The 17,302-nt window shown below is 41.7% G+C and overlaps 1 protein-coding gene across 1 annotated transcript in view; it reads right to left on the bottom strand.

The window, feature by feature from the left end:
* Positions 1 to 17,302, bottom strand: part of LOC122816359 (deleted in malignant brain tumors 1 protein-like) — a 258,733-nt gene that overhangs the window by 62,837 nt on the left and 178,594 nt on the right. The window contains exon 4 of the mRNA XM_044089106.1: positions 13,456 to 13,764. Within this exon, the coding sequence (XP_043945041.1) occupies positions 13,456 to 13,764 (309 nt within the window). The remainder of the gene's footprint in view (positions 1 to 13,455; positions 13,765 to 17,302) is intronic.

Here is a 17,302-nt window from a genome sequence, read left to right as displayed (position 1 = left end):
CCACAGTCCTTCCGTGTTGGCCTGTACCTCCAAGAAATATATACCAAACAAGAGGTCCCAGGACTGAGCCTTGTGGGATGCCACTTGTAACTGGTTTGGAGTCTGACATGGCTCCAGCAATTCTAACCATGTGGGTTCTGTCCTTGAGCCAGTTTGCAACCCATCTAGTGACATAGGGGTTTATATTTAAGCTGGTGAGCTTATCTATAATGCCTGAGTGGAGTATTGTATCGAAGGCTTTTGCGAGGTCCAGATAGGCTGTGTGGACCACCTTCCCTTCGTCAATGGCCTTGGTGACTGTTTCAAAAGTCAACCAGGTTTAAGAGGCAGGATCTGCCCTTAACAAAGCCAAACTGGGTAGGATCCAGTGTCTGTAGGTCCCCAATATCTTTATTTATGAGGTCCATGATGATCCTTTCCATAGCTTTGCAGACCAAGCTAGTCAGGCTTATGGGGCGATAGTTTCCAGGGTCCGTTGAGGCACCACCTTTGTGGAGAGGGACCACTGTTGCTGTACGCCACTCTTTGGGTACATATCCTGTAGTAAGGCTGAGATTGAACAGCAGTTTTATGTTTGGGTTTAGCTCTTCTTGGAGTTCATGTAGGACGCAGCCTGGGACACCGTCTGGTCCCATTGATGCTGTGTTTTTTGCTTTGGAGAAGGCGGCTCCCACCTGAGCATCTGAGATGTTGGGGGGGCAGCACTCTGCTGGGATAGATATTTGCCCTTTTGGTGGGGGGGGGGAGAAGTTTGCGCTGAACCTGTCAGCTAGGATGTAGGCAATGTCTGTGGGATCAGTGTATTTTTTGTCATTTTGGACTAATTCTGAGCATATCTGGGAATTCCCACCCAGGTTCCTAACATAACTAAAGAAAGCCTTGTGATTATCTTTAGTGTCCTGTGCAATTTTTCTCTCAAGCTGGCCTTTGGCGATTTTATGAGTGCCCTTAGTTTTTGCTAATACTGATCAGAGATGCCTTCCCTTTTGGGGTTTTGCTCTATCATGTAGTAGCTTCCTCCTTCTATTGTATAGTTTGTTTATGGCTGGGGTCCACCAGACAGGTCGTCTGCCTTTGGAGGATTGGGTCTTGGTTTTATTTGGGATTGCATGATCCATGCATTCCTGAAGGTGTTCATAGAATGTATTTATAAAGGATTCTGCGGTCTGGGCCGTATTTTCCACAGGCCGGGGCTTGAAGGATTCCACCTCGGTTTTGAGGAGTGTGAAATTTGCTTTAGAGAAGTTTTTCACTGTAGTTTTCTGGGCATGGGTGGGGTAGGGATGTGAATATCCAGTGAGATCAATTGATGGTCTGATCTAACCAGTGAGGGATACACTTCTGGTCTGGAGCATAGAGTCCCCATGTTGGTGATGATCAGGTCCAGTATGTTTTCCCCTCTTGTGGGAGTGGTAACAAGTTGTTCCATAGCATTTGAGTTTATGAATTCTAGGAACCTTTGGGCAAGGGTGTTGGAGCTAGAGTAATGCTCCCAATCTATGTTTGGGTAGTTGAAGTCGCCCAATATAATGGTGTTCGGAGAGACCTTCATATTTTCCAGTGTTCTTTGGAAGGCCGAGTGGGGTTCCTGGGTTTGGGAGGGTGGTCTGTAGCAGGCTATAAACTGGAAGGCAGTTTTACCCACTGTTAGTTGCACATGGATAGTCTCTGATGCTTCGTGCTTTGCCACCAACCTGGAGGTGTGGGTATCTTTGATGAATATCGATACTCCCCCTCCTTTTGTGGTTCGGTCCAAGTTTTGGGGCCGAAAAGCATGGTATGAGGTATAACCTGGTAGTGCTGGGGTGCTCTCGGGAGTCCTGAACCAGGTTTCTGTTACTGCACAGATATCGATGTTCTCCATGCTAAGGAGAGTTTCGAGTGTGTGCATCTTGAGGTTTAGACTTCTAGCGTTGAGTAGCATTACTCTTAGTTTCTTATCCCTTGTGATACCTATGGAGGTGGGTTTGTCTTTTGAGCCTTGCCTAAAAAGGCACTATGGGGTAGCAAGAGCCTTTGCCAATATCCGAAAGCCCAGGGGTGACAGGTGCAAGCTGTCCCTAGCAAAGCATCGTGGCTTGTCGCGCATATCATCCCAAGCTGACAGGCATTGGATCCCCTTTGAATGACACCAATACTTAAGCCAATTGTTGAAATTGATCATCTTGTCTTCATATTGTGGCATCATTCTTGGTGAGGTAAGATGCTACTCAAGGTCAGGGTCATACCAGCCTGGGCTACATGCTCAGATAGCTCCTCTATGTCTCTTTTCATGTAGTCCAGGGAGGTACGTCTCAGGTCATTCACACCAGCATGGACAATGACTGAGTCATATTTGTACTTGCCTTGGAGTGACCTGAGTGCTTGTGTTATGTGGCGGATCCTAGCGCCAGACAGGCTGTTCACAGTGACCTTCTCCTTGTTCAGCCTGGTGAGCGGGACGTCAGTGTGCCTGACGATAGAGTCACCTATTACAAGTGTATCAGGTGTGTTGTTTAGCCTTAAGGGCTGTGACTGTTCGGCCCATTGGCTTTGTGAGATATGTGTTGCACGTGTTTTGTTTTGGGGTAGCGGTTGCTTGGGTGTCTGCTTTGGAGGTCTCTGCTGCTTAGGCAGATCTTTATTTAGAGCCTCCAGTATGTTTTGTGTGATTATGTGTTTGGTTTGCTGTCGTGGTAGGTCTATGTGAGACTGGAATTGTAGTGAGTGTGGTTTCCTTCTCCTCCTGACTGGTTATGCCAGTACTGAGTTGAGAGAGCTTAGCCTCCAGTTTGGCTATATGGTTGCATCTCTCACATGTGTTGGAATTTGTTGGGAGGAGGAGAGGGTTGTCTGTGTACATGAGGCAGTTGTAACATTGCCTCAAGATTCCCATATTCACCAGCTGGACCGGAGAGGAGATTGACAACTGACCTTTGGACATGCTAGAATAATATTGGGAATTCCTTTATAATTGAAAACAAGGGCCAATGGGGAGCGAGGGTGTAGTGCTTTTAATTTTTAGTGCTGAGTTATAATTGCTTTAGTGAGCAAGTGCCAGGTAACAAGTGCAATGTGTTACAGGTAACTTAAATGCAAAAACGACAAACAGTAACTTTCTTTCAAGCGAAGCAAGGAAATAAGTGCAGTAAGCAATGCAGATATCACTAGGGATCCACAGAAGCGCTGAGAAGCCGCGTTTTAGGTGGAATTAGCATTCCAGGAAATAACAAGCATACAAACAAAGCTAGATTCAGCAGGCCTGGATCTAGTCTATGCTACAGCAAACAAGGTGTACCAATTTCAGTAAGATACAGTTCAAATATTCAGGCACTATAAACCTCTAACCAGAAATTCCCAGCTCAGAAGGGCAGAGTCCAGCCTCTCCTCCCACAAGAGTGCAGACCACGAACCTTCTTAATGTAAAATAACTGGCCTGAAGCCCAAGTGCTTAAACCAGAGCTAATACACTTTAAGAATAACAGACACTGAGCTCTCAACCAGCAGTTCCCAACTTAGAAGGATGAAAGCTACCTGTCCTGCCACCACAGTGCATGCCACAAACCTTCCTAATGTAGAACAACTGGTCTGAAGCCCAAGTGCTTAATCCAAAAGACTTAGAATGATAGCTACACTTTAACCAAGTTACTACCAAGCAGTAATAAATACAACTGAATATTTTAAATAATGCCTGGATTAGTGCTCAAGTTATACAAACAAAGCTAGATTCAGCAGGCCTGGATCTAGTCTATGCTACAGCAAACAAGGTGTACCAATTTCAGTAAGATGAAATTCAGATATGCATGCACTATAAGCCTTCAACCAGAAATTCCCAGCTCAGAAGGGCAGAGTCCAGCCTCTCCTCCCACAAGAGTGCAGACCACGAAACCCTCTTAATGTAAAATAACTGGCCTGAAAGCCCAAGTGCTTAAACCAGAATTAATATACTTTTAGAATAACAGACACTGAGCCCTCAATCAGCAGTTCCCAACTTAGAGGGATGTAAGCTACCTGTTCTGCCACTACAGTGCAGACCACAAACCCTCCCAATGTAAAACAACTGGTCTGAAGCCCAAGTGTTTAAACTAAAAGGCTTAGAATGAGTTACACCAAGCAGTAATAAATAAAATTGAGAACGTTTAAGATGACGAAAAAAGGAAATTAAAGTAGGAAGAAACACAAGTACAGTAAAAGCAGAAGATTTTTTTTTTTTTTTTTAGAAAAGTAGAAAAAGCAGTAGTAAATACAATTCTCATGCAGTGCAAGCTGGCACACTTGAATATGTAGCAATATTAGTCCACACACAGTTTGAAAAAGTGTAATTAAATTAAAAAGGACTAAAAGCAAGTGCAGAAAGGGTTTATTAGGTAGAATGCGGTAAAGAGATGTCCTGGGGGAATGTCTTAGATCAAATCTACAGTGGGGCGGGCACTGCAAAAGCCACCAAATTTAAACTACAACCAAGAATAGGGAGGGGGGGTGGGGGAGCAGTCTCAACACAGATGTAAGGAATGTGCAAATTATAAAAAAATATAAATACTGTTTTCTATAGATTTGCAGAGCAGTAAGACACAGATATCAAGCAGACAATTTAGCTCTATAATACAGAATAACACAGAAAATATACTCAGCTCTATAACTTGAAGATAGTTCTGTAAGGCTGTCTCTCAAACTAAGGTTCCAGTTTGAATACAGGTTGTTAATTAAAAGGAGACACAGCACTAGCTAAATTATATCAGCTGAAAGACAAGGCAGGAAATGAGGGGGGTGGGGGAGCAGTCTCAACACAGATGTAAGGAATGTGCAAATTATAAAAAATATATTTACTGTTTTCTATAGATTTGCAGAGCAGTAAGACACAGATATCAAGCAGACAATTTAGCTCTATAATACAGAATAACAGAAAATATACTCAGCTCTATAACTTGAAGATAGTTCTGTAAAGCTGTCTCTCAAACTAAGGTTCCAGTTTGAATACAGGTTGTTAATTAAAAGGAGACACAGCACTAGCTAAATGATATCAGCTGAAAGACAAGGCAGGAAATGAGGGGTGGGGAGCAGTCTCAACACAGATGTAAGGAATGTGCAAATTATAAAAAATATAAATACTGTTTTCTATAGATTTGCAGAGCAGTAAGACACAGATATCAAGCAGACAATTTAGCTCTATAATACAGAATAACACAGAAAATATACTCAGCTCTATAACTTGAAGATAGTTCTGTAAGGCTGTCTCTCAAACTAAGGTTCCAGTTTGAATACAGGTTGTTAATTAAAAGGAGACACAGCACTAGCTAAATTATATCAGCTGAAAGACAAGGCAGGAAATGAGGGGGTGGGGAGCAGTCTCAACACAGATGTAAGGAATGTGCAAATTATAAAAAAATATAAATACTGTTTTCTATAGATTTGCAGAGCAGTAAGACACAGATATCAAGCAGACAATTTAGCTCTATAATACAGAATAACACAGAAAATATACTCAACTCTATAACTTGAAGATAGTTCTGTAAAGCTGTCTCTCAAACTAAGGTTCCAGTTTGAATACAGGTTGTTAATTAAAAGGAGACACAGCACTAGCTAAATGATATCAGCTGAAAGACAAGGCAGGAAATGAGGGGGGTGGGGGAGCAGTCTCAACACAGATGTAAGGAATGTGCAAATTATAAAAAAATATAAATACTGTTTTCTATAGATTTGCAGAGCAGTAAGACACAGATATCAAGCAGACAATTTAGCTCTATAATACAGAATAACACAGAAAATATACTCAGCTCTATAACTTGAAGATAGTTCTGTAAGGCTGTCTCTCAAACTAAGGTTCCAGTTTGAATACAGGTTGTTAATTAAAATTACTTAATTTAATTAAAAGCACTTAATATGTTGGGATGTGATGTTGACTTAACATACAGAACATGGTTATAAGAAAAGAAAAATGAAAAAAAGTGAATGTATTTTCAAAGGATTTATTGGAAAGGCTCACTCAGACTCTGCTACATTTGCTGTGAGGGAAAGGTTGCTCTGCTTTCTATTTGTTGTATTTTGTATTAGTTTATTGCCTTTTTATATTTTGAGTGCTGTGATTTGTTGTCTTTACCTTGTGTTTTGCTTGTGTTCTGCTTTTAGCTTCATATTAAAACTTCAAAAGACACCACAGGTCTGTCTTTTGTGAGTTAGGCGGAAATTAGAACTGATCAATTAAGGACTCATGCATTAGATAGAAAAGGTCACTTAAGGTTAATCATTTGTGAATTGAGGGGGTGGAGCTAGGAACTAAACCTTCTATTTAAGGGGTAAAATAAAACATTTCAGAGCTTTATTGGAAAGGCACACCCAGACTCTGCTACATTTGCTGTGAGGGAAAGGTCGGCTTGATTTTTATTTGTTGTATTTTATATTAGTTTATTGCCTTTTTGTATTTTGAGTGCTGTGATTTGTTTTATTTACCTTGTGTTTTGCTTGTGTTCTGCTTTTAACTGCATAGTAAAACTTTAAAAGACACCACAGCTCTGTCTCTTGTGAGTCAGGCAGAATTTTTTCCCACCCTCCCACTGTCGTGTTCTTAAAGACCACTGCCTTTCTAGTTGCCTGCCTCTTATGTTAATTTGACCATATATCTCATTTCCTCTCTGCTTTCACTGGCTTGTGTGAGTAAGCACAAAATTATCATTTTGTGAAATCACTCCCCTTCAACTATTTAAATTTATTGGCCATTCTACTTTATTCCATAGTACCGGAATACAAAAGTGATCACCCCCTTTCAATCTGTCTTGCTGTTTTAAAAATAGTGACTCTCCACTAAAACTTAACTTTTTAGACAGGTAAAACTTAAGTTACCTACTTTCACATCTAACTTCTCTAGTACACACTGCAATGTTTAGCATAAATCATTTTTATTATCTAGCCTTTAAGCATCCCTGTGACTAGCACTTGCTCTAATACCTACTGGAAAGCACTAGGAAGCCTTAAACTGATATAAGTGCTCAACTCTCCTTATTAATAAGGAGAAATTAATCATAGGCACTAAACAGCCTATAATTGCAAATAACCTTGCTAAGGTAAGGGAAAACATCTCCCGTATTTTTCAAAATAAGCACCAAACCAGGCATGTCCAAGGGTCAGTTTCCATGGATTTCTCCTGTCCACCTGGTGAATCAGGGCATACTGGGGCAATGCAGCAATTGCCTCATGAACACAGACGACCCTCTCCTCCTACCACTCAAGACTTCAACCTGTGAGAGATGCACTTACATAGCCAAACTGGAAGCAAAGCTCTCTCCACCCAAGATTGTGCTAGACAGTCGAGAGGAGAAGGTTAACACCTGCACTACACCTCAAGCAACACATAGCCCTTCTAAACTCACACCATCAACACCCACACATAGGAACACTAAATCCACATATGCGAAGGCCCTTAACTGTAACCTGCCCAAGCAACAAGAACCTCCAAAGCTGAAACACAAACACCAATCACAACCAAAGTGTCACATGGCTCACAACACCAATGTGTCACCCATCACAGCCCCTAAGGCAAGACAATGTACCTAACACTTTAGTCATAGGTGACTCTATAATCAGGCACACTGATGCCCACTCACCAGGCTGAACAAGGAGAAAAGTACAGTGAGCTGCCTGTCGGGTGCCAGGATCCACCACATAACTCATGCACTCAAGTCACTCCACAACAAGTACAAATATGACTCTGTCATTCTCCATGTTGGAGTGAATGATTTGAGACATACCTCCCTGGACTACATGAAAAGAGACATGGACGAGCTCTCAGATCATGTGGACCAGACAGGTATGACCCTAGCCCTGAGTAGCATCCTGCCTTCGCCCAGAATGATACCACAATATAAGGACAAAATGATTGACTTCAACAATTGGCTAAGCTTCTGGTGTCATTCAAAGGGGATACAGTATTTGTCTACCTGGGACGACATGATCGACAGACCACGATGCTTTGCCAGAGATGGTCTGCACCTGTCGCCTTGGGATTCAGGTTATTGGCTAAGACTCTTGCCACCCCTATAGTGCCTTTTTTAGGCAAAGTTCAAAGGAAAAAAACACCACCGTAACAGGTACAAGGATGCAAAATCTGAAGGTAATGCTACTCAATGCTAGAAGTCTAAACCTCAAAATGCACTCTAAAGAGGTACTCCTAAAAATGGAGAACATCGATATCTGTGCAGTAACTGAGACCTGGTTCAAGGCTCCAGAGAGCACCCCTGCAATTCCAGGCTACAACTCTTACCACACTTTTCAGCCAACAAACCAGGATCGAAACACTAAAGGTGGAGGAGTGCCAATATTCACCAAGGATATTCATACCACCAGGTTAGTTGCCCAACACAATGTGTCTGAAATTCTCCAGGTGCAACTAACACTAGGCAAGACTGCAATCCAAATTGTAGCTTGCTACAGATACCTCACCATGTCCCAGGATTCTCACTACACCTTACATCTTTCTAAACATACTGGAAAATATTAATATACAACCAAACACCCAAATACTGGGTGATTTCAACTACCCTGCCATTAACTGGGAAAACTACTCATGTACCAACACCTTTGCCCAACGGTTCTTGGAATTCAAAATTTTCAATGCCCTGGATCAACTAATCCATAGTCCCAACAGGGGCTCCAATATCCTAGACCTGGTCATTATCAACATGGGAAATCGATGCTCCACACCTATGGTCACCCCCTCGTTGGTCAGGTCAGACCATAAGTTAATCACCCTTAGCATCCACATCCCACCCCCACCCTCCAGTAAGGAAACCTCCATAAAAAACTTCTCCAAAGCCAACTTCATGCTACTCATGTCAGAAGTGACAAACTTCATGACACTCATGCAGATGGGAACTGAAAGTTCGACTGCTGAGTCCTACACTAAGGCACTGTAGGAGCACATCCACTCATGCATGAATTGTGCCATCCCAAATAGAACCACAATGTTCTCGTCCAAAAAAAGGAAGCCAATCTGGTGGTCCCCTGCCATAAACAAACTTTACAAAAAAGGAAGAAACTGTTGCAGAAAAGAGGAAAATCCCAGGATGCAAAAACCTCCCTTTGCAGCCTCAATAAGAAGCTGAGATCCCTCAGAAAATCCTCCAAAGCTAGTTACAAAAATGAAATTGCCAAAGATTCCAAAGACAACCACAAGGTATTCTATAACTATGTCAAGAATCTAAATGGCAATGCTCAGATCTGCTCTGAGCTACAACAGAATGGCATTAAATATACTGACCCCAAGGATATTGCCAATATACTGGCAGATCGATTCAGTGCCAACTTCACCCCCCTCTCACCCCTTAAATGGCCCATCTCAATTCCAGAAGATTGCCAAATTACGGTAATAATGGCCACACAGGTAGAAAACGCACTTTCCAAAGCTAAGAATACAGCACCCATGGGACCAGATGACATCCCGGGCTGTGTACTACATGAACTGCAAAATGAACTGGCACCTCACCTAAGTGTCATGTTTAACCATACCCTCACCTCAGGCTTCATGCCCACTGAGTGACACACAAATACAGTTATCCCACTCCACAAGAGAGGATCCACCTTGGATCCCGGGAACTACCAACGCATCAGTATGATGAGCCTGATCTGCAAGGCCATGGAACGCATTATCATGGAACTTATAAACAAAGACATTAGCAACCTTCAAACACTGGACCCCACCCAGTTTGGATTCGTGAAGGGCCGATCTTGTCAACTGAACCTGATTGACTTCTTCGAATCAGTCTACAGAGCCGTGGACAAGGGTAAGGCAGTCCACACAGCCTATCTGGACCTTGCCACGGCCTTTGACACCATCCCCCACTCTGGAATCCTAGATAAACTTACTAAGCTGGGCATTAATCCCTATGTCACTCGATGGGTTGCCTACTGGCTTACTGACAGAACCCACACTGTAAAAGTAGCTGACTCCAAAACCAGCTCCAGACAAGTGACAAGTGGAGTACCTCAGGGTTCAGTCCTGGGACCTCTCTTGTTTGGCATCTACTTCGCTGAAGTACAGGCCAACACTAAGGGACTCTGGCTAACAAAGTTCACAGATGACTGCAAGCTGGGAGCCATTACTGAATCCCCTAATGATGTGGATACTCTACAAAAGGGCCTTACAAAAGATGCTTGGTGCCAGAGCCATGGGCTCAAGCTCAATGCCAAGAAATGTATAGTTATCCCCTTTGGGAAAAAACATGTACCCATGAATTACCACATAAGTGGCAGTACACTAAACACCGAAAGTGTGATAAGGGACTTAGGGACACAGGTGGACAGTGGTCTCACCTTCAATAACCACATCGCCACAACAGTCAGGAAATCCTTCTATGTGGCACACCTCATCACTAAGGGCTTTATATCCAGAAAAAAAGAGGTCATTGTCCCACTGTACTTATCCCTCATTAGACCCATTATAGAATACAAAGTCCCATTTGGTATGTGCCTCTCAAGACATCTGCAACAACTGGAAAGGCCACAGAAATACCTCACTAAAAGAATAACAGACCTAAAGCAGATGGCCTATGCTGATTGCCTTAAAAAACTCCAGCTATACTCTGTCGCATATCGTCTACTCCAAGCACATCTCAGCTTAACATACAAGGCCATGTCAAACCCAGAGCTGTTGGACATGCTACACTTCAAGAAATCCCAATCCCTCAGAGTCACATGCTCCAGGGATCTAAACCTTGTCATCAAAATAAACAAAACTTGCAGGAGGGATAGGTTCCTGACCCAGAGTCTCCCCAGATTCTGGAATAGATTGCCCATACATGTCAAGCAGAGTGCTTCTTTGCCCCTCTTCAAAAGGAACCTTAATGATTGGATTGGAGAAAGGAAATTCACCCCGGGGATCACATCAGTTGCTTTGATAGACAGGGGTCCAGGGAAGTAAATAGTGTGAGAAGAAATAGCCAGGGGATTGTTATGGCTAGGCTTGTATAGGCCCTAGGGTCAATAGCCTAGTACCAACCTATGAACCTATGAACTATAGTACATTGAAATACATATTTAAACAGCTGTGGGTTCAACAAGTTTGAAGAAGATATATAGTGACACTGAGTAGTTAATATTTTCAGAAATGGCTTGTACTGGATCTGTTAGACAATTAAATGCTCCATTTCAACAGCACAATATTTACTTTGGGTGAGAAACCTCTCTGTAACACTAATAATATCTAGGCATACAAACTGTAAATCTGGTTCATGTTGTGTTTCAGTGGGCCCATTTTATTCCCCTTCCTCAGAAGTGGTACCTTCAATTTTTCACTGCTACAGATTATGAACCATTATGATTTGTTTTACCCATATCTTTATGAAAGTTATGAAACAGTCTTGTCCATAGGCAATCCAATGAGTAGTGCTGACTTTCTGAAGGAAGTAAACCAAAATGTTTACCAGTATTCCTTATGAGAAAACTTTTCAAGAAGTGTTACCCATTCACCTTTTCCTTGGTTTGTATTTGTTCAGCCATTTTATGCTTGTGGCGTGTTTCCCCTAACTATCTGTACTCGTAGTCTGTTGACCTGGAATGGGCGTACAGAAAGAAGAGTGGGGCACAAAACTGCACTTTAAAATCTGCTTTACTCTTTCCCTTGATTATTGTGATCTCAGAGTTATCATATATATGTAAGGGGGCAGAAACAAATTATGTGTCAGGAGGATGCATGGGAGGCTTGCTCTGCAAAAGAATTTGTGTGTGTGTGTGTGTGTGTGTGTGTGTGTGTGTGGGGGGGGGTGTTAGATGGTTTACTTTTACACTCATTTTAGATATGAGATGTTACATTCTTGAGCCAAAAAAGCTGTTGTGCATTTTATATTCAAACATTTAAGTGCTTCACATCCTTAAAAGAGATCTGTACCATTTTTGTTAAATCATTAGAGGCTATACCAAAATGGCTGTTGGATTCTTTTAATATAAAATATTTTAACAGGGTAACCATTGGAAATGTTGACCCCACTAGAGCGAGTCCCAAAACATGGAGACTGAATGATTAAAATAATGGATTTACATATATTAAAGCTGTGATGCCATTTCTTTGAATATTCCCTTTTCTCTGAGGCGTGACATTGTTTTGGTTGGTATATATAAGTTAAGGTGTATGGGGGCTTACACCCCACATGCAGGGTGCAGAAGAGCTTGCTCCCTGCAAAAAGAAGTTTTAAGGTGAACAGCAATATTTGAGATTCACTCTTCTTGTGTTTTTTTTCCATTTTGGCTTGTTGGCACTCGGTATTTTAAGTACCATCATTTCAATAGGGGGCCTTTTAACAGCTAACGAGACAATGGTTCAGCAATTGCAAGAACATTACAGATATTATACTTACTTGGTCTGGAGAAATGCTGCAATTATTATTGTCATCGACAGGGCAGCTTCTTCACCCTTCTCCCCTGAAGTGCCATGACCCACTCAGTTCATCCTTTTGTCACAGGCAAATTAGACTATGTATTCATGGAGTTACTGCTTGTGCTCATTTTCCAATGGGTAGTTTAGCAATTTAATATTTAGTACCAAATATGTTTCTTGTTGTATTACATAAGTGAAGATAATCTTAAGAACATAATTTTTATCGAATAATTATTGCATTCTCTTATTACACTTATCTTTTCTTAACATGGGTTTGCTGAAATGAAAGCCCATTCCTCATTTAAAAGGTACTGCAAGAGTCGGACTCAGGATGAAAAGGATAGCTGCCCCAGATGCAAGATGTTTAGGGGACATGGTCATTGTTATAGGTGCAATTTATCCCTTTAAGCATTATGGATATACATGCGAGTACCTGTAATCATAGCCATTGCTGCTTAAATGAGAATCAGTGTTTGTAGATCTCTAATTAGGAGCTCTTTGCTACAGTTCATCAGGGCTGTAAAGTTTAGCAAGGAAGCATTATTATATAGCTATGTTAATATCTCTATGCTTAGGGTACATCCTTGAGGAGCTTTTCTTGGGCCCTTAGCTTAGATGAGGGAGATGCCAATCAGGACCATTGTCCAGGGTGCAGAATGGGCTAGCTACAAGTCTGCTTCCAATAATTACATGAAAACAAAATTGGTAAGTCCAGAATTAATTATGTTTTTAGGCTATCTCTGTTTGCCTGTTGACAGGAAAAACAATATGTGGTCACTAAGTCCAAGACTGAAAAACACCACCATTGTTTATTATTTGTATTTTTGATAAATGGAATGAATATAACTAACATTAGTTATAATATAAGGGAGTCTGCATTTCCAGGTGGTCTTTACACCAAAAATATAGTTTAATAAGCTATGAAAGTAGTTACAGGGTGCCATGAGGAGTGATAAAGCAACATTACACAGAGCTTTCTCTGAACTATTCTCTAGAAACAGTATTGCTTCTCAGCTTCAGTTTGATATAAAACATTTTGACAGCATCCGTTTTAGAAGCTAAAACTTCTCTTCTTTGATTAGCTTACCATGCCAGTTTAAAAATCATACATGTACCTGTGCACTGAACTGCAGCATCTTTACTGTGACCACAGTTATGTTGTTTCCATCCTCTGAAGGAACACAGCATCAGTGAAGATTCATATCCTTGACAGTTAACATCATCCAGCATTATTGGTCCATTTCCCTGTCCATAGAAAGCAGAACCTGGTGCTGAAATGGCATTTCCACATCCCAGTTCTCTACAGACAACATTAGCATCATTTCTATCCCATCCATCATCACAAACTGTTCCCCACTCATTGTTATAAAGGACTTCCACTCTGCCAGAACATGGATTTGGGCCATTTATTAGTCGCAGTTTCACTAGAAGACAACATATAAAGGGATGTTAAATAGTTTGCAAAAGCATATGAGTGTTGTTATCATAGTATTTAACATATCTGTAAGACCTGGAAGCTGAACCATTTCTATTTCCCACAGAGGATTTTCTGACCCCTCTGGCCTCTGCTCACTGTAGATTGCTAAAAAAAGCATGTAAAGGCTTCACATCTAAAGACATAGCAATCATAAACTTTTCTTCAGATGTAATACCCCAAATAGATGATTTTCTGCCTGCATCAGTAATATGTATTGATAAACTACACAATCAAGATACAACACTAACCCAGACTGTACATGTCAAATGTTAATTCTCATCTACTATTCTTACCTATCCAAAACACATTTTCTCTCCATCCTGAAGAATATTCTCCTGGATGTTTTTTCTTCAACAATGAGTTATGACTCTAGAGAGGGTGGTATAAATATAAACAACCACCTTCAAGTACTGCTGTAGAGGTACCACCTGAAGACCAATGGGGTGTATATTTTATGACAATTGCCTCTTCCAGCATCACTGATGCTAGATATAATGAACATGCATACAGCTTTTGAGGTCTTTCTTTATCCTAACCAACTTAATGTTTATAGGTTTATAGGTTCATAGGTTGGTACTAGGCTATTGACCCTAGGGCCTATACAAGCCTAACAATAACAATTCCATGGCTATTTCTTCCCACAGTATTTACTTCCCTGGACTCTGTCTAGCAGGGCAACTGATATGATCCCCGGGGTGAATTTCCTATCTCCCATCCAATCATCAAGGTTCTTTTTGAAGAGGGCCAAAGAGGCGCTCTGCTTGACATGTATGGGCAGTCTATTCCAGAGTCAGGGGAGTCTCTGGGTCAGGAACCTATCCCTCCAGCATGTTTTGTTCATTGTGATGACAAGGTTTAGATCCCTGGAGTATGTGTCTCTGAGGGATTGGGATTTCTGTAAGTGTAGCATTTTCAGCAGCTCTGGGTTTGACATGGCCTAGTATGTTAAGCAGAGATCGCCTCTGAGTAGATGATATGCGACAGAGTATAGGTGGAGTGTTTTTAGACGGTCAGCATAGGGCATCTGCTTTAGGCCTTAGATTCTTTTAGTGAGGTATTTCTGCGACCTTTCCAGTTGTTGCAGATGTCTTGAGAGGTACATACCAAATGGGGCATGGATTCTATAATGGGTCTAATGAGGGATGAGTACAGTGGGACAATGACCTCCTTTTTTCTAAATGAAAAGCCCTTAGTGATGAGGTGTGCCACATAGAAGGATTGCCTGACTGTTGCGGTGATGTAGTTATTGAAGGTGAGACCACTGTTCACTTGTGTCCCTAAGTCTCTTGTCACATTTTTGGTGTTTAGTGTGCTGCCACCTATATGGTAATTCACGGGTACATGTTTTTTCCAAAGGAGATAACAATACATTTCTTGGCATTGAGCTTGAGCCCATGGCTCTGGCACCAAGCAACTGTTTCTGTAAGGCCCTTTTGTAGAATACCCACATCATTTGGGGATTCAATAATGGCTCCCAGTTTGCAGTCATCTGCGAACTTTGTTAACCAGGGTCCCTTAGTGTTGGTGTGTACTTCAGAGAAGTAGATGCCAAACAAGAGCAGTCCCAGGACTGAACCCTGAGGTACTCCACTTGTCATATGTCTGGAGTTGGATTTGTAGTCGGCTACTTTTACAATGTGGGTTCTGTCATTAAGCCAGTTAGCAACCCATCGAGTGACGTAGGGCTTAATGCCCAGCTTAGTAAGTTTGTCTATGATTCCAGAGTGGGGGGATAATGTCAAAGCCCTTGGCGAGGTCCAGATAGGCTGTGTGGACCACCTTACCCTTGTCTATGGCTCTGGAGACTGATTAGAAGAAGTCAATCAGATTCAGGAGACAAGATCGGCCCTTCACGAACCCAAACTGTGTGGGGTCCAGTGTTTGAAGGTTGCCATTGTCTTTGTTTATAAGTTGCATGATAATAAGTTGCATGGCCTTGCAGATCAGGCTCATCAGACTGATGGGGCGGTAGTTTCTGGGATCCAAAGTGGATCCCCCCTTGTGGAGTGGGATAACTGTAGCTGTGTGCCACTCAGTGGGCATGAAGCCTGAGGTGAGGCTTAGATTAAATATGACACTTAGGTGAGGTGCCAGCTCATTTTATAGTTCATGTTTAACACCTATCAGTTAAAAAAGTACTAGCTGATCAGTAGAAGGAACAAAAATGAGCCAGCACCATGCTATAGAGGGATGAAGCCCTAACTACAGCCCAAGTGACCAGATTGGATTAGCAGCTCAGGTATCTGAGGTGCTGGCAAGAAGGGATGGTCATGGCTATACATGGTTAATGGACATTTATCTCAGTGTTACATGAGGAATGGAGTGGTCCATGAAGAGGGGAAGTACCCTTGGAAGATTTCAAGTTGCATGTAGGAGAGGGGGAGGGACAAAAGGTTAGGTCATTACATGAAAATCCCTCACTCTCCCAGAAACACTTGCTAGTGGGACAAACCCCCCCCCCCATGATGCCCTTAGGTTCTATGCTGGCCCCAAATTGAAAAATATCCATACTGCTGGTCCTGGGAATGGGAGTTTTAACAGGGTTGGACATTGGGTAGGGACACTGGGGTACAGACCAGAAATTATGAAGCAAATAATAATAATAATAATAATAATAATAATAATAATAATAATAATAATCAGTAAAACAGGAGTAACAAACTAACAGTGCTGTAGTACTGCTTTAACTCTACACAAAACTTGCACAAACATTTATTTATTTATATTAATTTATATATAGTTGTTTTGTAAAATTTGTCCAAACTGGTTTGGTCCCCTTCTTTGTGAGGGCCTACTGGAAAAAGTTTGAAAGAAATTTGCATGGTAATAAAAGAATGTATGAATATCTGTGCTCAGTTTCCCACATATAAATTAGTATAACATACATGACATACATAAGGTAATATGATGGGGGAATGTGTCAGGCAGCTTAAGTAAAATGGGTGCTTTATTCCCAAATCTGTGAATGGGGGTTATGATAAATAATGTTTGAACAATGAGAGGTGAAATAGGGGCCCAATGGCTTGCAGTGAAGAAACTAAAAAAAATTGGCACAACGTGATGGAAGACAAAGCTGCACCAAGGGCAGAACTGTTTGAAAATAATGGAAACATGAGAGCCGGGCAAATTTATAAAGAAATAGAGTGAGAAGCTGGGTAATTGGCTGATTCTGTTACATTTCACCTGCCAGCTATACCAGTTCTCCTCGATTACCTTCCTACTGTTGTTTTCCCTTCCCATTGCTATCCTTTTTAAGCCCAGGGCAGCCCCATGCAAACACAGTGCTCAGATGTGCACGGAGCTGCTATTTTCTGTTTTTTTTTTTTTTTTCGCTTTAAAACATGGTGCCCGGTGCACACACCTGCTTAGGCTTTGTAAAGGGTGCCTGGCAGCTTCAGACACACCTCCTTGCTTAGCTCTGCTAAGCTATGGGCAAACCTGAGTCACAGGGCTCCAACAAGCTTACAGTATGCCTGACACACCCC

Source organism: Protopterus annectens, chromosome 1.part1 (assembly GCF_019279795.1).
Source record: "Protopterus annectens isolate FY-2018-M chromosome 1.part1, PAN1.0, whole genome shotgun sequence".
In the NCBI taxonomy this organism is placed as follows: domain Eukaryota; kingdom Metazoa; phylum Chordata; order Ceratodontiformes; family Protopteridae; genus Protopterus; species Protopterus annectens.
This window is presented reverse-complemented; position numbering and strand designations above follow the sequence as displayed.